At 43.9% G+C, this 24,275-nt stretch overlaps 2 protein-coding genes and 1 long non-coding RNA gene across 3 annotated transcripts; 1 reads left to right on the forward strand and 2 right to left on the reverse strand.

The window, feature by feature from the left end:
* Nucleotides 1-2,650: 2,650 nt before the first annotated feature.
* On the reverse strand, nt 2,651-5,885 carry PIGY (phosphatidylinositol glycan anchor biosynthesis class Y). Its single transcript, XM_054688193.1, has one exon. The coding sequence runs from the start codon at nt 5,876-5,878 to the stop codon at nt 5,663-5,665; it is 216 nt and encodes a 71-aa protein (XP_054544168.1). The 5' UTR covers nt 5,879-5,885; the 3' UTR covers nt 2,651-5,662.
* A 75-nt stretch (nt 5,886-5,960) lies between these two features.
* Nucleotides 5,961-7,638, reverse strand: PYURF (PIGY upstream open reading frame). Its single transcript, XM_037529164.2, has 2 exons — nt 7,445-7,638; nt 5,961-6,115 (listed from the first exon to the last, which is right to left on the reverse strand). Exons 1-2 carry the CDS (start codon nt 7,636-7,638, stop codon nt 5,965-5,967), a joined length of 345 nt encoding a protein of 114 aa, XP_037385061.1. The 3' UTR covers nt 5,961-5,964.
* A 254-nt stretch (nt 7,639-7,892) lies between these two features.
* Nucleotides 7,893-24,049, forward strand: LOC119260863 (uncharacterized). The gene is made up of 4 exons (XR_008549208.1): nt 7,893-8,039; nt 18,248-18,313; nt 20,262-20,392; nt 23,548-24,049. It is a non-coding gene; the product is annotated as an uncharacterized LOC119260863 (long non-coding RNA).
* The last annotated feature ends 226 nt before the right edge of the window (nt 24,050-24,275 follow it).

Below are 24,275 nucleotides of genomic sequence, written 5' to 3' on the forward strand. Positions count from 1 at the left end.
TTGTGCTCTTCCCTCCTGTTTTGATCCCTCTGCCTCCTCCTCCCCTGCAGAATGTCTCTGATTTATAGTTGCCTGATAACCTTGTTTCTTTATTATTCTTACTACTCTTTTTCCTGATCCCTCCCTCATTTGGTTCCCCTGTATTCCTACAAGTGAAAACCCTTTTTGTTCCTTCTGCTGGCTTAGTTGGTGGTGGTGCTGTGAACTGGCAAAGAGTGCCACCTAGAGGCATCTGCTGAACACAGCGGTCACCTCTAAATGGAGCATTTCATCAAGAGAGACAAAACTTGGAAAGGGGGACAGCCTTTTCTCTCCACAAATACACATAACAATGTACTGTGGCTGAAATTTCATATTGTCTTTTCTTTTTTGCATAGAAGAACTGGGTATAAGCCAGAGGTGCCAGGTGGTGAGAGGATTCACCAGAGACAGAGTGGGGAGCAGAACATTCAGACATTGAAATACACTGCTGAGGGGAGCAGCAGGCGAGGCAGGAGAGGTCTGCTGCACCATATGTGGGTTAGCTCCCTGGCTGAGGATCCAACCCAGGCTGTAGCAGTGACAGCACTGAGACTTACTCCTAGGTCACCAGGGAAGCCCTAGTTCATATTTCCTACCTCACTTAAAACCCCCTTCAGGACAGGAAGTAGTTATCATTTCCATCTCACAGACGAAGAGTCAGAAGTTCAAAGAGCCTTCCTTAAAGCCTGCAGGATTGGAAGAAAATGAAGAGGAGGTCATGATAAGTCCTATTTGGCTGCCTCAGACTAGGAAATCCTCACTTGGGAGGTGGTAGGAAAACTCTTAATTCAGCAGGTGGTTACAGTAATGCAGAGGACACGAAGGAAGAAAAAGGCTCTAAGGAGACAAGAGGTCCTTTTAGGCTGTCAGCTTATTATTAAAGATCAATGGGGGAGAGTCCCAAGTACTACAAGAATGACAGTAGATAGTATTTCTCATGGAGGGTTCTTAGTAAAACACTCGGATGTGGTGGGGTCGATGCCATTGTGTGCGTGTGGCACAAGCTATGCAATGGGAAACTAGCAAAGGAGAATCCCCATTAACAGATCAGAAGCCAGGGTAATAGTGAAGAATGTGGGATTGGAACACTAGGAAATGGTTGAATTAGCAGAAAGGGTCTCATATCTCATAGGCCAAGAAGAGTGTTAGCAGGCAGAATGAGGGCCACCCTAGGACCCCAAACTTGCCTGCACTAAATGGGTCTTGCCATCCCCTCATAAAGACGTAATATACTTAGTAAGACCTTCAATAGAAAAGAACTTTAATTCAATTTGTAAGCAATTGAGAGAGGAGAAAGAATATAGTTAAAATAGTTTCCAATTAAGGGCCTCCCTGGTGGTGCAGGGGTTAAAGACAGCACTATCAAGCTACTGCCAGCCACCACACACCAGTTCAAGCCCCAGCCAGCCAGGGAGCAAACCACATGGTGCAACAGACACCTCCTGTCTCACCCGCTGCCCCCCTCAGCAGTGTATTTCAGTGGATCTGCCTGTTCTGCTCCCCACTCTCTCTCTCTGGTGAATCCTCTCACCTCCTGCACCTCTGGCTTACACCCCAGTTCTTGTATGCATAAATAAATAAATCTTAAAAAAAATAGTTTCCAATTAAACACCCAAAGTTACCCGTACCCTCATGGGTAAATTTCCGGCCAAATAGCCCAAAGCAGGGCCACTGGGGCCTTATCTTTCCACAGTCTAAGGCACCTTCTGGTGGGGAACCACAGGAAAGAGGCAGAAGGGGCCAGCCAAGTCTGTAAGAAAAAGGGCAAAATGAAAATACAAGTCAAGATAAAGGCTGCCATTGCCGGCATCCCCACAGGTTACTCATCCACATCTTTTTTTCAAGTGTCTCTTTCATGTTCCCCAAGTCCTGATACAGGTCCAAGGCCAAGAAGCAAGCATTGCTGCTTCTTCACGTCTCTTCTCCACGTGCCTCCTCCAGTTTTCTCTCTTCTTCCTTCTTTCTTTAGCACCTTTCGCTTTCCCTCTTCACTCAGATCCACCCTTCCTTAAGTGAGGCAGGGAACCTAGAAACTCCCCTTCCTGGGGCTATCCCACTGTTAACAGTAGTAGCACAACATGGTGGATAAAATGCGAAAGACCTAAGATCTACATTTCACTTTCAGTCACGCCTCCAACAAGCGTTTCACCTGGAGCAAATTACTCGGAACCACTGACTCTTACACTGGACAGTAGATACTGCTTTTTCTTTTTTCTTTTTCTCTCAAGTTTTATTGATGTGATTCACATATAAGTCAGCCATGGAAAGTGTACAGCTCAATGGAGTTAGTATATTCACAGAATTATGCAACCAGTGCTACACCTAATCTCAGAACATTTTTATCTCCCCGAAGAGAAATGCTGTACCATTCGGCCCTAACTCCACAACCTCCTCTTCATACCGACCCTATACAAACACTGTTCTTTTCTGCTCCTTCACTGTATTCATCACATTTACCCATTTATTGGTTGATAGACATTTGGGTTATTTTCTTTCCGGTTATTATGAAAGGTGCTGCTATTGTTAGTGTGCAATCCCAGAAATAAAAAGGGGGTGCCCTCGTTTGTGAGTTTTTACCTGAATGCTTAAGAACTTAGAACAAGATCCAAAAGCAGAAATGCAGAAACTTAAAAAAAAAATTGTTTACAGGAGAGAGACAAGGGGGAACAGAGAGAAAGATGAGTCAGCAGGTGGCTAAATGATGTCTATCCTACCAGCAGCACCAGGGTACAAGTCAAAGATAAAAAAGCAAGAGAGTCGGGCCCATCTGCCTTCAGTATTTTAAAGGTACACCAAGCTGTTCAACTCTGCAGCACCCAAACCCTCCATCCCTACTCAGGAAGTCCAGTTTGTGGCATGCGAGGAGTTGTAGTCCAAGGTATCTGAGATGTAGCAGCGGTAGGGAAGATGGTGCCTGTCCCTACAGCCTCCCCTTATAGGTGACACACCATGTAATGCTATGAATAATTGCGTAAGTTTTTGTGTGGACATGTTTTCATTTCCCTTGAGTATATACTAGGAATAGGCTTACTAAGTCATAACTGTTTACCTGTCCGAGGGATTTCCAATTGTTTTCCAAAGAAGTTACACAGCTTTTTAAATTTTTTTTTAAAGATTTATTTATGCATACAAGAACTGGGGCACAGGCCAGAAGTGGGGGGTGGTGGTGAGGGGATTCACCAGAGACAGAGTGGGGAACAGAAGAGGCAGATTGACTGAAATACACTGCTGAGGGGAGCAGCGGGAGAGACAGGAAAGGTCTGCTGCACTAGGTAAAAAAAATTTTGAGCCAATGTAATGAGTTGCCTCAAGTTCTGTTTGAACAGGTGGAATAAATCATGGCTGGTGAGCCCTGAGCAAAGTCTGGCCCACCACACTGCCAGTGAGGTGCCATGTTAGACAAAAAGCATTAGCTCCTGACTAAAGATTATCTCAGTTTCCTGGGAAGTTCAAGAGACCGTATGTGTAGTTGGAGCATAACCAGAGCATGCCCAAGTGTAGCCCAGCTCAATGCCCTCCTCCTCCCCACCTCATGGACTTACCCTTCAAATGTCTCCTCCTAAATCTGAGGAAAAAAGTTCAATTCTCCTTTCTGACACTGGTTTTCTCAAGCATGAGTTTCTAATAAAACATTGATTTGTTCAACTACATGTAGCACTTTTTGGTGAATTCTTTCTTATAGGGTCAAGGCCTCTAACATTAAGAGGCTTCATGAGACATTACTTCTATAAATAGCTCTATTACATTTACATATGAAACTCAACAATACTTTATTATTTTATCTAATGCCAATCCCCTCACTCTCCTTATTCTCACACTATAAACTTATTTTTGTTTCTGCTTTTGGTCTCATCCCAGGCTAAGCATACAAGTGAGGGCTCACAGTCTGGGTCACCCGTTTCCCCTGTAACAAAATCATATTGCCAGATGATTGAATTTCAGTCATTATTGCTCAGTTACCCCGAGTAAATGACTGAATCTCTCTGTGCTTGTTTCTTCTGTAAAATGTAGTATCCCTCCTTATGCGGAGTTTCACTTTCCAGTTACCCAGCTCAACAACTGTCTGGAAATATTATGTAGAATATTTGAAGAAGCCACAGTCACTTAACTTTTATTATAGTTACAGTTGTTATACTTCATACTGTTTGTTAATTTTACTAGACCCTTGCCTAATTTATAAAATAACCTTTATCATAGAGGTACTATCAAAGGTTTCAGGTATCCACAGGGGGCCTCAGAACCCATCCCCCTCAGATAATGCTAACATTATTGACTCTACCTTTTAGGTTACTGAGATTGAAAATTATGTGTAACGTGGTGCTGAGAGCCACACCTACTGTACTGTTGGTACTATACAGGTGATTGTTAATTCTATTAGTGAGTGGATGGCATTACTATCTCCCAGGACGTATTTATCAGTTATCTCTAAAATGATAAAATGCTTCATTTGCACATGCTACAGTGACTTTTCAGAATTTAGTGTTAATTTTATTGGCAAAATTTCATTTACACTAACCACAGTGAGATTTAGGTCAGTAAAAAGAAACATAACTCCTAGGAAATGATGGGGACCTCTACTGCCTTTGCACTGTAATTACACTGAATTAATGTAATAGAAAACACAAGTAACCCTGTTTTGATTTTATTTTGAATACCGTCTGCAGCTTGTTAAACAAGAATTCTTTTAAGATTCAACTAAGTTTATATTCAATTCACAGATTTAAGGTAAATACCAAAACATTTATGCTATGCCTGCCTCTAAACTAGTTATTGTACTATTCTCAATTAGTCTTGTTGAAAGTTTGGGAAAATCACAATCTGTCAATTCTCATGCTCTAGTGGTGCCAACTAAGTCTCCTAAAGCAGGATAATAAACTGAAAATGTGACTCAAAAAATAACTAAGCTCTGTAGGACATAATCAGCTATTTACAAATGCTACAACTCCACTTCAACCTCCAAACATACATATTTTTCTGGGAAATTATTCTATTTTGGGTATTAACTGTTTTTGTAAACATAGCCTATATTTAAAATTTTAGAATATTTTTACATTTCCCCTTCCTTAGAATCACTGTTGTGACTACCCCTTCCCTCAAAAACACCACAAATACTTTTTTATGAAAGTGTTAACATCTTATTTTAATGTAAGCATTTGATGCCAAAGAAATAAAGGTAATTTTACAAACACCAAATTTTTGCAAGTATGTAAAATTTCCATTTTACTGTAGTTTTAAATGCATATCTCTACCAATTACTTCAATATAGCGCCTTTAAAAATATTTCAGTCATCATTAACGTGTGACTTTACCAAAGATTCTGAAATATAAAATTTCAAATTATTAACTTTAAGATAATGGGGTAAGAAATAATCATGACAGTTGGGTGTATTAATTTCCAAGACTTTTCTGAAATGTTTTTCTGATATAGCAGTTATAAATTAAAATCTGAAAAAAAGGGCAGAACAAAAATACAATAAAAGATCCTTCCACAGCTTATGCCACCTCTCATAGTCCTAAGCCTCTAATCAAGGTAAAGCATCTTTCCTACAAATTAAGTGGATTTCTAGTATTTCCATGGAGTTGAGCTTTCAGAGTTGCTCAAGCCAAATTATTGATATATACCATGTTGGTTCTTGTTGCATTAATTATGCCTGAAGAGTTTGATACCCATCCAAGTCCAAAGATGGAAGAACACATAAACTGGTATGGTAATGGGCAAGAGCAGACTGTAAAAACACAGGCTGGCTGTGCTAGTGCAGCCCTGTGGGAAGTTTTCCTCCACAGAGGCTGAGTAGAACAGTCCTGCTAAAGATACCAGTGGAATAAGGACAGTCAACGTAGGAAGAGACAAAAACATTCTTCTCCCCCAGTTATTTCCCGCCACTGTGATACGACTTTTGATCAGGCAGAAGGTGTTAAGAAAAATAAAATGCTGTGTAGTTTTTAATTCTGATCTGGTGTTACTCTTTCTTCTTGCTTCATACTTTGATGTGTCCTCCTGGCTGCCTGTGGTATCATATTGGGAATCCCATCAATGATTGGATAAGCTATTCCCAACTCTTCATTAATCAATTCATTCGTTGATGCGTCATATCTGAGAAAAGGAAAAAAAAGATGAAACTGGGGGGCGGGAATGCCTGGGAGAACTTTTTATGTTCAATAAACAATACCTTTTATCCAATTCTTGCCATAGTTAATCTCAGGAAAATAGAATTAAATTCTAACTACAAAAACAGCAATAACCAACTGAACTATTTTTCCTAGAAAATGAATTTCTACTTGTTCCTATTTTAGTCCGTTTTGCTCATATTTTCCTCTTCATTTCATTCTCAAGTTGTGCCTTAATTTACTTTTTACACAAGTCAGTAAAGATCTACCTCTGGTCAGCCCAAAATCATCTCAGTTAATTTAACACAAAAAGAACCTAGAGAGAAGCTCAACTTTCTCATTTTAGAGCACGCTTAATAAAGCAACCTATCTGATCCATTATTAGGAGAAATCACTGAAAAGTCAAATACACAAAATTTTTAAAATTTGAGAAAGATTAGAGGACAAAAATGAGGAAACTAGAAATAAGTGAGTCTGCAATTAGCTAATTAAAATTGTCTAAAGATAGCTCAATCGGCAATTTCAAAGTTTAAGAAAATTGCATGCATAATACGTCATCATAGGAAAAATCCTGAGAGAGAAACGCTAAAAGATGAAGATAAAAATTACTAGCAATCTACAACCCAAAGAAAACCACTGTGAACATTCTGGTGTTTAGTTCACTCAGTTCGCAAGTGAATAGTTGCCAACGTTCAGTTTCAGTAGGCTGAAACCGGAGTTATTTTTCAGGGCTCTAGATTAAAGGTTCAGGAGCCTTTTACAAAAGCCCAGCTAGTCCAGAACTAAGAGGCGCGAAACAGAAGCACACAGTTTAATCGCTTAGGATCGCTAAGTATCCACTGTACAAAGCACTTTCACAAGAATCTGGAAATTACTGCAATATTTTTCATGATCTTGGCTTTAGAATGTGAGCGCCTTGAATAGTCCTGAATCCCACTGGTTACTAAAAAGACTCAGGTCCTTGTATAAAAATACATAAATGCTCAGTCGCAGCCCCAGACCCTCCGGCTCGGCCAGCCAAGTAGCGCACCGAAATCGAAGGCCATTTCCGGAGCAGCCAGGGGCGAAGCTCTAACTGCTCTGTCCCCTCCCCGCGGGCCGGCGGTGCAGGCCGGAGGCCGGGCCCGGCTCCCCTCCCGCCTCCTCCCGCCCGCCGCGCCACGGGGGCCGTCCCCGGAGCCCGCCCGGTCCAAGAAAATGGCAGCGGACGTCCCCGCACGGGCCCGGATCCCCAATGGCCGCCGAGGCCGCGCGACGCCCCCGCTGCAACCCGCGCCCGTGGGCCGCGCAGGGAGGCCGTCCGCGGCGAGCTCACCGGAGCGGCTTCTTGGAGAGCGGGCACACCAAGAGCTCCAGCAGCGCCGGGTCGAAGGCACCCTCTGCCCGCTCCCTCCGGTCCACCGACGGCCGCGCCCCCGATGCGTGCAGGCGCCGAAGGGCGACCGCGGCCGGCAGCGCTCGCGTCTCCCGCAGCGCAGAGGCGAGCCGGCCGCGCGCTCCGCTCAGCATGGTCTGGCAGCCGGCGACCGCGCTCGCCGCGTCCCCCGCAGGCCGGGCCGCGCAGGCTGAGCCACACAGCCCCGCCCCCCCTCCCCCCCCCCCCCCCCCGCCGACCAGGCCCTGCCCGCGGTGCGCTGGGAAACACAGTCCCGGGGCAAATGGCGACTCGCGCTTCGGTTCCGAGGGCACTCCAGACCCGGCTGCTTTCCATGCAGCACTGTCGGGTAGTTAAGAGCGTGGCGCGCAGCCGGAGGCCTCTGGTGGGTGTTTCCCCCGAGGTTGCAAGCTACGAGTTCCAAGCAGAGCCCTACTGAGGTTTCACCAGGGCCTGTCGCGGTAGTGCTGGGAAGCCACTGGCAGTACCCCCGCGTGTTCTCGCCAAAATGAGGTTTCAAACACTGTTGTGGTGGGTACGTTAAAAGCGTTAATTTGTTGGGCTTCCCCAGTGATGCAAGGGGTTAAGCACCGCACTATGAGGCAATCCGCAGCCTCTGCAGCACGAGTTCGATCCCCAGCTAGGGAGCAACCCACGTGGCGCAGCAGACCTTTCCTGTATCCCCTCAGCAGTGTATTTCGTCAGTCTGCCTGTTCTGCTCCCTGCTCTGTCTCTGGTGAATCCTCTCACCCGCCCCCCGCATCTCTGGCCTGTACCCCAGTTCTTGTATGCATAAATCTTTTTAAAAACTTTGTAAAAAAAATAAAAAACATTAATTTGGTTTATGTAAATATTTCCCATCCCAGTTCCTGTAATCTTTTCCCTCCTTAGTTAAAAAAAATATTTTAAGAATCTGATCTGAAAAGAAACTATGGGGACTACACCTGAGGGGATGGGGGGAAGCAAATGTTTAAAAATAAACAATGATGTAAAAAATAAAAAAAAAATTAAAATTAAAAAAAGAAAAGAATCTGAAAAGAATGACGTAGGCCTCTTGACTCGAATCAATTGGATAATAAAGCACAGCTAATTTACTTCTTTAAATGATTTCGGAGACAGCGTGGAGTTAAGTAATTGTGTAATCAGACAGATGTCCTTTAGTTAATTGAATGATGCATTGAATGGATTTTTCTCCCCTAGTTTGTCTGACTCTTCAAGGAAGTGATGCAAGTTTGAACTTCAACTATGGGGTATAAGCTCTCGGGCTTTCCAGCTTGGCAGCTTGGTTCTGGTCCATAGTTTACTGGCTGTATGATTTATTCAATTTCCTTACTGTGTAATAAGATTAATTACTATCTACCTCATGAAATCCTCTGGTGGGAATCAAATGTCATACATACAGAGAGTATTTAGAAGAGTGCCTGGCACAAATTAATGCTTGGTAGTATTTACTGTGATTTTTTTTTAAGATTATTTATGCAAACAAGAATTGGGGTACAAGCCAGAGGCACAGAGGGTGAGAGGATTCACCAGAGACAGAGTGGGGAACAGAACAGGCATATCAATGGAAATACACTGCTGAGGGGAGCAGCGGGTGAGTCAGGAGAGGTCCACTGTGCCGTGTGGGTATCTCCCTGGGCAGGGATAGAACTCATGCTGCAGTGGCTGCGGATAGCCTCATAGGCTGCATCCTAACCCCTTGAGCCACCGGGCAGGCACTAGTATTTACTGTGATTTTATGTCCTCTGTTCTTTCCCAGTTTTGTATGCTTTAAAATTTGTTAGTGATCAATTTTTCCCTTTTTGCTAAATATTGATGTGAATGGTTTTCTTGCCTCATTAGGCTTTATCATTTCAACTTTGAGCCACTGATATAGGGGTGGGGATGAGGGATATACGGTGTAGATAGAAACACAAGATTATATTTTCAAATTTCTCTTCCATTCAGCAATAAAACAACAAATTGAGAAAATTTTACGTTGTTTATTAAAAAAAAACCCACTACATTATTCCATCATTAATCATTAATGCTCAAAAGATTTCTAAAGGCCAAAGCCACTGCTAGGATACTGAAAAGTAAACTTCTTTGGTAGATAAATATTTAAAAGATAGTGAAAGTCTGATTGCCAACCAAGTTCTCTCCTCCCCATCCCCACCCCCAAAATATTTCACAGCCAGAACTTTCCATTATTAGAGTCACTAATGAATTACAACACAGGGTGGTTGTCAAATATGTAGCCTCAAGAGGATCTGTTATAAAATTCTGATGTTACCTTTATACTTCCTACTAAGACAGTAGCAGGAATAAATTTTTCAGTTGTAGTTAGTTGATACTTTGGGCCTGTAAGGGCAGGAACTGGACCACAGTGCAGGTTTTCTGATCCCATGCAGACCAGGTAAAGGAGGAGTCAGAGTCCTTAGTGGGTTTTTGCAGGTCTTTTATTGGGGTTCACCAGGCATATGGCAGGCAGGGGTGCTGGCTGGGGGGCTAGCAGGCTGGCAGGCCTCCCAGCCCCCAGCAAGTCTTTACTCTATCTGGGCTCTCTGGCGTTCGTTCTGCTGCTTCTCGGCTTCTCTTTCGGCTTCGGCTGCTGTTGCTGCTGCTGCTGCTGCTGCTGCTGCTGGCGTCCCCGTGACGCCGCCCTTAAAAGCCCAGTCTTAGCCCAGGTGAATCACATCTACCTATGCCCACACCCTATTCCAGGTGCCCGCCATCAGGCATGCATTCAGGACCGCAAGGATCCATCATCTATCCTGATGGCGGGAGGGCAGAAAAGCCTGACATTTTCTTTACCCTACAGGGCCCTAGGGAGGGAACCAACTATGGGAGATATGTTTCAGCAAGGGACAGGGAGGAACCCAGGCTTCTGCCTGCACTGAGCTGGCCCAGGCAGCTCAGACCTGGGACTTGCCCCCTGTGGGCTACAGCTGGGCAGGGCCACATGCTTGAGGCCCACTTCATTAGCCTCAGTTGGCCTAACTCACAGATCTCTATCGACTGGGTTTTCTAACCAGTTATAAATAAATTAGTTTCAGTTTGTCTCCTCATAGATGCTTTGAAGCAGCTCCATTTACTTTATAGTAGTATTGGGAAAGAATGGAGAATAAGAGCCAAGCAGGAGCATGTCCTCAAATTTGTAACACCAAAAATCAACCACCAACATTTAAGGAAAATCTGAGTGCTAGATCAAACCACGTAAATATCAAGTGGCAATATGTAAAAAAAAAAAGTCTTAATAGACAAAAAATAAGAAAGAATTCATTTTTGCATTTAGTATAGTAAATATACTAAGCTGAATGTAGGTGGCAGTATGGAATTGTAAGATCATTAGTCCTTTCTCACTATCGGTGTGACTACTATCTTTTCCATCACAGAGCCCTGAGCATACATGTAGTAACATGATGGGCTCTCAGCAAAGGTACTGCCTTGCTGTGTGATCTTGTGGAAGTTCCTTAAACCCTCTTCCTCAATCTTCTCATGTGTAAAATGGGATAATAATCATACCCACTTTATAACAGTTGTTGAGGAGAGGATTACATATAATAATACAAGTATTGATAGCACAGGGCCTGACACAGACTACACAAATGAATTTTATCAGCAACGAGTTTACTTACAGTGGTGAAGTTGGAGAAAATGCTGATTAAAAAGGGAAAGTATAGTACCATAGTAGCACTTAATTTTAACCCGTGGATTTTTTATAGTTTCCAATCTGAATAATATTGAAACACAACTTTTGGGCTGTTATCTACATTCATTAAATGAGATAGATCTCTCCAGGCAGAAAAGGGGCTAAAGCATCTTTCCTTATAAAGTCCCATAAATACCAAATTTAGGGGCATTGAAATTGGAAAATCTCTAACCCAGAGAGATAAAATAAGCTTTCCAGTAGATGGCATCATACAATGTTTCAACTAACATTCCTGATTCCACTTCTTTTCTATGATCACAAAATTTGCTTTTATTTTGCCTGTTATTTTCTTGATTTGATGACATATATTTTAGGAACAAAAAAAAAATCACAAAATCTTATTAATAAATTATAATTGTAATGAGTTCATTACAATTTCGGGTCCAATAAAATGGTCAAAAAATATTAAAAGAGAAAATGCAGTTGATCAATAAATACATTAAAAATATTCATCTACAATAGTAAAGTAATGCAAGTTTCAAACATCAAAAAGGTTTTCATTTCTCACCTGTGAAAATGGCAAATATTTAAAAGACAATTCTTAGCACTGATCTTTAACGTATTCATTTTATTGAATGCCCACTAGGTAGAGAAACAGAATGAATGGGATGTGTGTATATATGTATACACACATATATACATATATACATATATACACACATATATACACTTGTCGTTTTTTGGAGTCTGTGGGTTTGTTGTGCGGGATCCTTGGGTTCACTCTGGGAAAGGTTTCACCAGAGCTCCCCTTTCAGCAACACGTGGCAAGTTTCCCAGGCGAGTTTCTCCACCAGACAGAGACATTAGTTATATTTAAAGAACAGGTTTGTTAGGGAAATGACAGAAGAGTAAAGACACTTGCATAGACACAAGCTGGCAGGAAGAGCTGCTCAAAAGGGACAGGTTTTCTGAGAGAAGCCTGCATGGTTGCAGGTGGGCGGCCTTGAGGAGAGCTGCCTCTGCTGAGGGAGGTCAGTGAAGAGATGTCCCGGCATAATACAGGTCTTGGGCAGGCAGGGAGGCTGGGGCTCTGCAGAGGGAGAGTTGGTGAAAAGAGGCACCTGCATAGTCACAGGTGGGCAGTGGGAGTGCTGCCCTGAGCCTGTACAGAGATTGTACTCATATAGTCTTCTTCTCTTTGGGACGGGGCTCACTCCTCCATGGAGTGGCCTGTTTGTTGCTGATTTTGGATAACTAGGCAGAACTAGAAAGAGACCAGAGATTGCAGAATGGGCCCGATCTCCATATCTTTACCCTCAGGTCTGATCCTGCTTGGGTCTTATGCCTTGTAATAAGGCACTGGTGCCTAAGGGTCCTGACATCTACAGCTGGGTTAATGGTCGTGTTATTTTCCTCTACCCCTACCTCCTTGTGTGAGTCAGGTTCTGGTCTTGGGGCACCTCCTTTCCAGTCTTTTTATTTTTGTCCTCCATCATACTCACATGTGTGTTTGTGTGTGTGTGTGTGTATACACACCTGTATATATGAAGAAATTTATTATGAGGAATTACCTCATACAAGTAGTGAGACTGAGAAATCCCATGATCTATCATCTGCAAACTGCAAAAGTGGTATAATTTCAATCAAAATCTATTCGGGGGCCTCCCCGGTGGCGCAACGGTTGAGCGCTGGGTTGCGAGGCTGCCCGCAGGCTCTGGGGCGCCGGTTTGATCCCCAGCTGCTCCCTGGCCACGGGAGGAGGGTCCTGCATGGCCCGCAGACCTCTCCTGCCACCCGCTGCTCCCCTCAGCAGTGTTCTTCAGTCCTTCTGCCTGCTCTGCTCCCCGCTCTGGCTCTGGTGAATTCTCTCACCCTCCCCCGCGCTTCTGACTGTACCCAGCGCTTGTATAAATAAATAAATAAATCTTTAAAAAAAAATCTATTCGGCCTAAAAGCCAAGAAACCTATAGTGTAAACTTAAGTTCAAGAACAGGAGAAAACCAATGTTTCAGTTAAGCAGCCAGACAAGATGCAAAAGGGGTGATTTCCTCCCTCCTTTTGTTCTATTCAGGTTTTTAAATGACTAGGTGATACCTGCCTGAAATCTACTTCATTGAAGCTCCTGATTTAAATGCTAATCTTATCTGGAAATACCATCACAGATACACCCAGAATCTTTAATTTGGGCACCCTTTGGCCCAGTCAAGTTGACATAAAAAATTAATTGCTACAGGGCCTGTACCTCCCTGGTGGCACAGGTGGTTGAGCACAGCGCTGTGAAGCTGTCCGCAGCCTCTGCAGTGCCAGTTTGATCCCCGCCAGCCGCGGAGCAACCCACATGGTGCGGCAGACCTCTCCTGTCTCGCCTGCTGCTGCCCTCAACAGTGTATTTCAGTCAGTCTGCCTGTTCTGTTCCCTGCTCTGTCTCTGGGGAATCCTCTCACCCTCCCACACATGTGGCCTGTACCCTGGTTGTTGTATAAATAAATAATAAAATCTTAAAAAAGTAAATCATCCTAAAAAAATTAATTATTACACAGTCCTAGGGCTGGAGCTAACCTCTGGATGCACCATTATGCAGTTATAAAAATTAAAACTTGTCACAAAACACAGTAAATGATTGTAAAATACAATAAGTCAAAACAAAGCAGAACAAAAAATCTTGTGCACATTTAGTGCAATTCTTTTTAAACCAAGAGCCTAGGAATAGAAAAAAAAAAAAAAAGTTTGGTTGGCTTGAGATAGTTAGAATATTGCTTAATTGTTGTTTTGTTATAGAGCAGCCCCGATATTAAACGGGTTCCTGGCTGTGGGTCCTCACCCAAGCGCTTAAAAGGGACTTACTAATATTCCACTACAGACACACACAAGGTTAATAAAAGGTTTATTTACAAGGGAAAAGGAAATAAGGAAAATGTACAACTCAGGGAGAAAATAGGGAAATAAAGTCTTTATTGCGTCCTACCCGATCCGACGACCTGGAAACCCAAAGTCACTTTCAGAGCTGGCCGGACGCTGCGAGCTGGCAGAGAGCCAAAATGGGGATCCCCAAAAGCCCACGTGTCTGCCTTTTATATCCACCTGGCTACTTAACCCCACCCTCAGGTCCCAGCTACCTTCCCTTTGGTGGTGATGGGATTTGGAGTTTCCAGTGTCTTTGGCTTTGGCCTGGGGTGGGGGTGGAGTCCACAAAGCCTGTATGGAATTAGCTTTAGGATATCCTGTTCCCCCTAACAGTTTCTCTTTTTAAAATTTTTTATTAATAAAGTACTTTTAAAATGTAAAGATTACATTAATATTTAAGGTTAATAACTGTCAAAGATGTATTTTAATTCAAACTTGTTTAATTCAATGAATATTTATTGAGCATTTCCTATGTTCATAGTATTAGAATGTGAAAAGGAGGTGTATAGAGGCATATCAGAGGTGATCCCTATTCTTAGGAAGTTATAATCTTTTTTTTTTTTTTTATTGCGGCATGTTTTATTTATTTGTTTGTTTGTTTGTTTGTTGTTTATACATGCACTGGGTACAGTCAGAAGCGCGGGAGGGTGAGAGAATTCACCAGAGCCAGAGCGGGGAGCGGAGCAGGCAGGCTGACAAAATACACTGCTGAGGGGAGCAGCGGGCGGCAGGAGAGGTCTGCGCGCCATGTGGGATCCTCCTCGGTGGCCGGGGAGCAGCCGGGGATAGAACTGGCGCTGCAGAGGCCGCGGGCAGCTTCGCAACCCAGCGCTCAACCGCTGCGCCACCAGGGAGGCCCGGAAGTTATAATCTTAAGTGGAGTTAAAAAGCAGAGGATAAAATTAACTGAAAATTCTGATTTATATGGAATGCATTCTTTTGTGTGCTTATTTAACAGTTGTTCAAGTTATACTGTACATCAGATATATAAGGAGAAAGTGATATTTGTACATGATGATAACATTGGGGGAGTGTCAGTAAAGCTTGGGGCATGTCACATTATCAAATTATTTACTTCAATCTCAGGAGACACCCAATTTATTCCATTTTATACTTTTTAAAATCCATTAATATAAATTTTAATTTTGCAAGGAGGAATTAGAAGCTTGATAAACTTAGATCAGTATGATGAACCATCACTACTACATAGCAACTCAGAGAAGAATGAATAATACAGAACTGAGTGGATTTTGAAGGGATGCATGTTAATGTAGATTTTAAATGACTCCTTTATAGAACAGTCTGATTTCAAAACTGATTACAAAAATAGCCAGATTTGATCTTTAGCTTAAAATCTTAACATAATAGAATGTGAACATATGTGAAGAATAGTATTTTTTTTAAGATTTATTTATTTATGAATACAAGAACTGGGGTACAGGCCAGAGGTGTGGGAGGGTGAGAGGATTCACCAGAGACAGAGTGGGGAACAGAACAGGAGGATTGACTGAAATACACTACTGAGGGGAGCAGTGGGCGAGACAGGAGAGGTCTGCTGTGCCATATGTGTAGCTCCCTGGCCAGCCAGGGTGCGGGTAGGGGATTGGGGATTGAACTGGTGCTGCAGAGGCTGCATGCGGATAGCTTCACAGTGCTGTGCTTAATTAACCCTTGTGCCACCAGGAAGGCCCCAAGAATACTATTTCTTTCTTTAAAAAAAAAAAAAAAGATATATTTATTTATATAAGCAATGGGGTACAGGCCAGAGCCACGGGAGGGTGAGAGAATCCACCAGAAACAGAGCAGGGAGCAGAAGGACTGAAATACCCTGCTGAGGGGAGCAGCGGGCAAGACAGAAGAGGTATGGCATAATGTGGGAATTCCCTGACTGGCCGGGAATTGAACAGGCACTGTGGAGGCTGCGCAGAGCTTCACAACACTGTGCTCAACCCGCTGCACCACCAGAGAGGCCCAAGAATAGCATTTCTTAAAGAGACTTCTTACCAGTATTTTGCTCTTTAAAAATTCTATTCATACATATTTCAAAATACTTCAAAAACAAGATGTCACTAAAACTGTTAAGTATATCAAAGAGAGAGTATTCAGATATCCTAAGATATTAATTTCTTTATTTAAAATAAAGGAAATCTAAGACAAGTAGCAGGAAGTTCTTTCTAACTGGCTTTAAATAAGGACAATAGTAGCCCTGATCTGTGCTGGCTGGCTGCACCTCCATTCCACCCTTCTTCAATTTGGAGAAGTTGAAAAGCTAAGAGTACATTTGTCACAATGTCTTACAGGTTGGTTTGTAGATGTACAACAAACTCTACACACATGAGATCTGAAAGAGAGGCAGAGGTAGCAGGGAAAGCTGGCAAGATACCAGGTTTGCCTGGGTTAGATCTGGCTTGTCCTCTGAACACATTTGAGTGAGACGCAGTAACAGCAATGATAAAAGCATCAGTTTCCAGCCCTCTGGATCACAGCAATGAAGGTATGACATTGACCTCAAAACTTCAGAGCAAACCCCATATCACTGATCTTTCAATCCCTCTGAATTTCTAAGCATGTGCCTCCCCACGTTCAATTCCATTGTGTAAGATTCAGCACTCGGCCACCAGCACCTCAGGAGCCTACACAAGCTCCAGTCCTGGTCTCACAAATCCTAGCTTTTCACCCTGGGACACTGGCCTCACCTGGGAAGTTCATTCCATTCATCACTCAGCCACCAGCACATCCTAGCAGACCTGTGCCCCAGCCTGGGCCTCAGCAACCTCCCAGTAAGCAACCCCGATCCTCGGTATGCACAAGAAGGCTTTGTTCCAACTGCACATGTGGGCTCTAGGCTTTCCCCTCTAGGAAACTGTGAGAGGATTATTGGTCAGGATCTAATATATTTTGTCTCTCGGCATCTCATGGTTGGTATAGTGGGCCAAAGTGTTTGGACTTTTTCAAACAGGACTTGAGGTAACATCCTACCGGTTCACAATTTCTTTTACTGAGGCTGCCTCAATATGAGGACTGGGAAGTACTCTGAAAATAATATTGATACTGTTGTCATGTTTAGAAAATTATTTTGGGAAATTTTCCTTTTGCAAGGATTCAAAGTAGAACATTAAGGAGGGGGAAGATGCTATACCATACAAAGTTCTTATTGTATATGTAAGATCAAAGGGATGAAAGGCAATAATGGTGTCTGAGATCTCAGCAAGTAATTTGGTGCTACTCATAATAACACCCTTGCCACTTCCCAAGATTTATGTGAGTTAGTGCAGTCTAGCTTGGAAAGTGACCATCTGAGAAGCAGCACGCCAAGACTGTCTTACGTTCTTCACATCATGTCTGTTAGCAGTTCTTACAACTTGCTTCTTCACAAGTCCTGTGGCTTCACCCACTTTATTTTTTTTAAGATTTATTTTTATATATTTATATATTTATTTTTATATATTTATGAACTGGGGTGTAGGCCAGAGGTACAGGGGGCTGAGAGGATTCACCAGAGACAGGAGGAGCAGAACAGGCAGAGCTACTGAAATACACTGCTGAGGGGAACAGTGGGTGAGACAGGAGAGGTCTGCTGCGCCATATGAGTTATCTCTGTGGCCAGGTATGGAACTCATTTTGCAGTGGCTGGCGACAGATTTAACCCCTTGCGCCACCAGGGAGGCCCTGACTTCACCCACTTGAGTGTAATAATCACCATTCGAATCTATGCCTCAGTAAGTTAGAACCATGGGAAACTTAATATAGTCCTAACTGCTCTTTAATTTTTTCCCTTTTATATTCCAAGAATAAACATTTCTTTCTATCTCACTGGCAACTTTATTAAAAATTTCACTAAAAGAAAAATTATTTATGCTTTGTTAACTGAGAAATAATGTCTCAAGAATAGTTAGAGCTTGTTAGATAATCAAGGTGAGGATTTGAACCTGGAAATGAGCCCAAACAGATATTTCTCTGACAGAACAGTTCTGAATAAACATAAGTTTGAATTTAGTTTATATAGCTAGAAACAGTGAGTCATTGACATTAAGAATGTAATTCTTCTTGATAGGAGGGGCTTCCAGCTTCTGATCTGAAGATATGCTAATGCCAGAGGAAGGCAATTCAGGATCTAGTTTCCTCTCTGAAGAACACCCTTTAGAGATGCAAAGGCTAGGTGCCCTTTGTTAAATCTTATATCTGTAAAAAGTGACTTACTCTTTTAGACTGTAGATTCTGCATATAAGATGGATCCTGTGAAGATGGCTTGTTGTTTGCCTGGCAGACCAGAGGTGAGTGCCCCAGAAAATTTTGCATTATATCCACAGATCAGTTTTGAATTTTGGAAGATTTAAAAATTTTTAAAGATTTATTTAGTTATACATATGATGTGGTTTTTGGAGTTTGGAGTGCGGGGTCCTTGGGTTCACTCTGGGAAAGGTTTTGTAACAGGGTGGTCCCCAGGAAAGGGGGAAGTTCCAGGTTCCCTGCCCCACCCAAGAGAGGGTGGAGCTGAACAGGGAGAGAGGAAGCTGCAAGAGAGACTGAGGAAGAAAGGAGCAGGATGGAGCCAGGAGACCTGGAGGAGGCGCATGGAGCCTAGAGACACGTAAAGAAACAGCTTGTCTTTTTGGTCGTGGACTGGGTGACACAGATGTGGGTGAGACCCGTGGGGAGGTGACAATGGCAGCTTTTATATTGATGTTGATTTTGCTCTTTTCCTTCCGGGCTTGTCTGGTTGTTTCTGACCCTTTTCTGTGGGTCCCCACTGGAAGATGCTTTAGACTTGTGGCAGGCTTTGGGGCCTTGTTCTGGGCCGATCCCATATGAATGGAGTTTTACCCACGAGGGGACGGGTAACTTTGGGTTCTTCGTTTAGAAACTAGACTCTTTGCCTTACCTGTATTGTTTCCTAGTTTTATTTAAGTTCCTTCCCATTAAAGTCTCATATGTTTTGTGTTGATGTGGAGGATGGCAGAACCCATTTAAAATAGGCAGGTTTGCGGGGTTTGGGCTGCCCCTTTCCCTGTCCTATAACAGATTTGGCCCCCAACGTCCTATAACAGTTTCACCAGAGCTCCCCTTTCAGCGACACACGGCAAGCTTCCCAGGCGAGTTTCTCCACGAGACGGAGACGTTAGTTATAATTAAAGAACAAGTTTATTAGGGAAAGGGACAAGAGAATGAAGGACACTTGCATAGACACAAGCGGGCAGGAAGAACTGCCCAAAAGGGACAGGTTTTCTGAGATAGGCCTGCATGGTTGTGTTACAGGGCAGGGAGAGGGGCAGCCCAAAGACCGCAAACCTGCCTATTCTAAATGGGTTCTGCCATCCGCCGCATCAACACAAAACATATTGTTGTAGAGCAACCCCGATACAAAACGGGGTGCCTGACTGTGGGTCCTCACCCGCGCGCTTAAAAGGACTTATCAATGTTCTACTGCAGGCACATGGGAAAGGTTAATAAAAGGTTTATTTACAAGGGAAGTGGAAATGAGGAAATGTACAGCTCTGGGAGAAAAGTGGGAGACAAAGTTTTAAATGAGTCCTACCCAATCTGCCGATCAGGAATCCCAAAATGGCCGCCAGCCAGGAGAGGTGAAGCCAGGAGGTGAGCGATCTCCAGCCAGAGCCCCCAAGGCCCTCGTGTTTTGTTTTTATATCCAACCTGGCTGCCCAACTCCACCCTCAGGTCCCAGCCACCCTCCCTTTGGTGGTGATGGGATTTGTCTTTCCCAATATCTTGATGGCTTTAGTCTGGAGTGGGGGTGGGGTCCACAAAGCCTGTATGGGATTAACTCAGGACATCATTTCCCCCTAACAATATGAGATTTTAATGGGAAGGAACTTTAATACAATTTGGAAACAATACAGGAAAGGCAAAGAATATAGTTTCTAAATCAAGAACCCAAGGTTACTCGTCCCCTCGTGGGTAAAACTCCATCCAAATGGGATTGGCCCAGAGCAAGGCCCCAAAGCCTGCCGCAAGTCTAAAGCATCTTCCAGTGGGGACCCACAGAAAAGGGTCAGAAACAACCAGACAAGCCCGGAAGGAAAAGAGCAAAATCAAAATCAACATAAAAGCTGCCATTGTCACCTCCCCACGGGTCTCACACCCACAACTGTGTAACCCAGTCCACGACCAAAAGACATGCACAGTTTCTTCACATGTCTCTAGGCTCCATGCGCCTCCTCCAGGTCTCCTGGCTCCATCCTGCTTCCTTCCTCTTCTCTGCAGCTTCTCTCCCTGCTCAGCTCCACCCTCCATTTGGGTGGGGCAGGAAACCTGGAACCTCCCCCTTTCCTGGGGACCACCCTGTTACAGTTGCAGGCAAGCGACCTTGAGGAGAGCTGCCTCCACTGATGCAGGTCAGTGAGGAGAAGCCCCGTCATGGTACAGGTCACAGGGAGGCGGGGAGGCTGCTGCCCTGCAGAGGGAGAGAGTTGGTGAAAGGAAGCACCTGCATAGTCACAGGTGGGCAGACAGACTGCTGCCCCATGCCAGAGCAGAGATTGCACTGATATAGTCCTTTTCTCTTTGGGAGAGGCGCACTCCTTTGTGGAGTAGCCTGTTTGCTGCTGATTTTGGATAACAATGAGAATCCTAAAGGGACCTAGATTCCAGGATGGGCCCAATCTCTGTATCTTTACCTTCAGGTCTGTGCTCCAGACACTCCCTGTAGGATCTGATAACTGCTTGGACCTTACGCCTTGTGATAATGCACTGGCGCCTAAGGATCTTGATTTCTATTGCTGGGTTATGGTCACATTAATCCCCTCTACTCCAACCTCCTTGTGAGAGTCAGGTTTTAGTCTTGTAATGTCTCCTTTAGGTTTTCTATTCTCTCCTCCATCACATACAAGAGCTGGGGTACAGGCCAGAGGTGCCGAAGGGTGAGAGGGTTCACCAGAGAGAGTGGAGAACTGAACAGGAAGATTAACTGAAATATACTGCTGAGGGGAGCAAAGGGCAAGACAGGAGAGGTCTGCTGTGCCATGTGGGTCAGCTCCTTGACTGGGGATGGAATTTGTGCTACAGTGGCTGTGGATAGCTTCATAGTAGTGAGACTTAACCCCTTGCACTGTTAGGGGGAAAGGATGTCCTGGACTAATTCCATGCAGGTTTTGTGGACCCCACCCCCACTCCAGACCAGAGACATCAAGACATTGGGAAAGACAAATCCCATCACCACCAAAGGGAAGGTGGCTGGGACCTGAGGGTGGAGTTAAGCAGCCAGGTTTGGTATAAAAACCAAACACGTGGGCCTTGGGGGGCTCGCTCTCTTGCTCGCCTCATAGCTTCATGGCTCCTGGCTTGCAGCCAGCGTTCAGAGTGCCATTTGGGATTCCAGATCGGCGGATCGGGTAGGACACATTTAAAACTTTGTCTCCCACTTTTCTCCCTGAGTTGTACATTTCCTCATTTGCCCTTCCCTTGTAAATAAACCTTTTATTAACCTTTCGCGTGTGCCTGCAGTAGAGTATTGATAAGTCTTTTTAAGCGCGGGTGAGGACCCACAGTCAGGCACCCCGTTTTGTATCGGGGCTGCCCTATAACAGTTTGGCACCCGACGTGGTTTCCAAGTTACACCCGCGGTTGACCAGCCCAAAGAAACATTCCTTGCATTGGTCACCATAAGCGCACTAGGTCTGCAGGACTCGCAGTGTAATCTTTGTCTCAAGTCGGCAACCTGTTTTGTATCGGGTCTGCCCTATAACAGCACCACCAGGGAGGCCCAGATTTAAAATTTTTGAAGAACAGTTTTAGATGCACAGCGAAATTGAGAGGATGGTATAGAAATTTCACAAAACCTCTGCCTCTGTACAGGAATATCCTCTCCCACAAGTTCCTCACGGAAAGGTTCGGCGCGGTAAAGAAAAGGAGAGCCAGGATAAATTTCTCAAAGGAAGGGAAAATTTATTGTGCCCCGGGTGGACCTCACCAACCCAAGGTGGGGGTCAGTGAAACCATGCATGTTGTCAGGGGAAGGCAGGCTTTTGTAGGGTGAGGAGAGGTCAGGTGGGAGACTGGGTTCGTATGGTGGGGAAAAAGTTTGTAGGGCACGAAAACATTTGTAGGGCGAGGGGAGTTTCTTTGTCTGAGAAAAGATTTGTAGGGTGGGAGGAGGTTCATTGTCTGAATTCTCTATGCAGGCTTCCGCATTCCTGTTCCCAGGTGGGCTTCCTGGTGGGTTTTTGCAGTCGGTCTCCTGCATGGAACTTAAACTCACTGGAGTAGAACTTTCCTTCCTTCCTTCCTATTTCCATTCCTCCATTCCTCTTCTGTGTATTGCACATTTATTATTGTTGTTGTTGTTATTTGTTTTCTTACATTGTTGTTTATTTTTACAATATTTAATTTCTCCCCTCATATGTAGGTCCCCATAATTTTCCCATCACCAAGGCATCTTTTACCATCATGATAGTCCCTTTGTTACAGGGCAGGGAGAGGGGCAGCCAGAACCCGTAAACCTGCCTGCTCTAAATGGGTTCTGCCATCCGCCACATCAACACAAAACATATGAGACTTTAATGGGAAGGAACTTTAATACAATTTGGAAACAATACAGGAAAGGCAAAGAATATAGTTTCTAAATCAAGCACCCAAAGTTACCCTTCCCCTCATGGGTAAAACTCCATCCAAATGGGATTGGCCCAGAGCATGGCCCCAAAGCCTGCCACAAGTCTAAAGCATCTTGCAGTGGGGACCCACAGAAAAGGATCAGAAGCCACCAGACAAGTCTGGGAGGAAAAGAGCAAAATCAAAATCAAGATAAAAACTGCCATTGTCACCTCCCCACGGGTCTCACACCCACATCTGTGTCACCCAGTCCACAAACAAAAGGCAAGCACAGTTTTCTTCACATGTCTTTTGGCTCCATGTGCCTCCTGCAGGTCTCCTTCTGGCTCTGCATCCTGCTTCCCTTCCTTCTTCAGTCTCTTTTGCAGCTTCTTCTCTCCTTGCTCAGCTCCACCCTCCATTTGGGTGGGGCAGGGAACCTGGAACCTCCCCCTTTCCTGGGGACCACCCTGTTACACCTTGTGCTCCTCCTGCCCCTGTAATGACCCCTCTTCCTCCCCCTCCCCTGCTGTATGCCTCAGATCTAAGGTTAGCCTACAAATTTTTGTCTTTTTCCTGACCTGTTCAGTTTCCCTATAAGAATGGAAGCTTTCTTTTTAATAATTGATGAACCTACTTTGATCACATCATTATCACTGAACCCATAGTTTACATTAGGGCTCATTCTTGGTAGCATTTGCTCTATGAATTTGGACAAATATAATGATAGGTATAAATCCTCTCTACCCCACTTGTTGTTTGATTTTGAAGGTTTATATATCTTTAATTTAAACCAAATTTCTTTTTTTTTTTTTTTTTTTGTGGGACCCTCGCTGGTGGCTGGGGATCGAACCAGCACTGCAGAGGCTGTGGGCAGCCTTGCAAACCAGCGCTCAACTGCTGCGCCACCAGGGGAGGCCCTAAACCAAATTTCTTAATTTTTATTTCTCCCCTTTTGTTACAGATATCCCTTCATGAATAGGGGAGGTACCATCCATTTTCCCTGCCCTCATTTACATGCCGCCACCTTGGATTACAAGTCCCACTATGCCATGAGCCGGACTTCCTGTATCAGGGACAGCTGAAAAGGAGCAAGGAGCAAAGATCACTCGGAAGAGACATGTAGGTGAGGAACACATGGAGATACTGCTTCTGGTCTTGGTAGAGACAATGGCAGCCATTATGTTGATGGGTGGTATATTTTGATTTTTGATTCTCTCCTTCTATTTCAGCTAACTGGGACATGCGTAACCTTTGTTTTTTGTTTTTGTTTTTTTTTTTTTTTTTGATGGTTCTTTGACAGAGAGTACCTTAAACTTGTGGCATGCTTTTGAGTTTCAATGGCCTGGTTTCAGGCTGAGCCTATTTGGTCATTTGCTTATGAAGGAATGGATAATTTTTGGAGTTTTATTAGGAAGCTATTATTTGAAATACTTTCTTCTCTCTTTATGCACACCAATTCTATTAAAAATATATCTATCATACTAAGTGTCTTCTTCCTTTTTTTTTTGCATGCAGATGGCTGAATCCCTTTTAGAGTGTGCACACCTTAACAGTTTGGGGTCCCTAGGTACCCCTCAGTTGTGCACTAATACTTTCTCTCTCTCTCTACCTCCCCCATACCTTCACTTCCTTTACACTGATAAATACTCTGTGTGATCCATATAATCTGACATTGCTTTTCAAACTTGA

The sequence above is a fragment of the Talpa occidentalis genome, unplaced genomic scaffold (assembly GCF_014898055.3).
Source record: "Talpa occidentalis isolate TD23 unplaced genomic scaffold, MPIMG_talOcc4v2.1 talOcc4.6, whole genome shotgun sequence".
Taxonomy (NCBI): Eukaryota; Metazoa; Chordata; class Mammalia; order Eulipotyphla; family Talpidae; genus Talpa; species Talpa occidentalis.

Bases quoted from the DNA above. Each gene is read 5' to 3' on its own strand.
- PIGY (XM_054688193.1), bottom strand. From the start codon at position 5,878: ATGTTTTTGTCTCTTCCTACGTTGACTGTCCTTATTCCACTGGTATCT.
- PYURF (XM_037529164.2), bottom strand. From the start codon at position 7,638: ATGCTGAGCGGAGCGCGCGGCCGGCTCGCCTCTGCGCTGCGGGAGACG. The intron at 6,116-7,444 runs GTGAGCTCGCCG...TCCTTTTCTCAG, and splicing joins CTCTCCAAGAAGCCGCTCCG to ATATGACGCATCAACGAATG.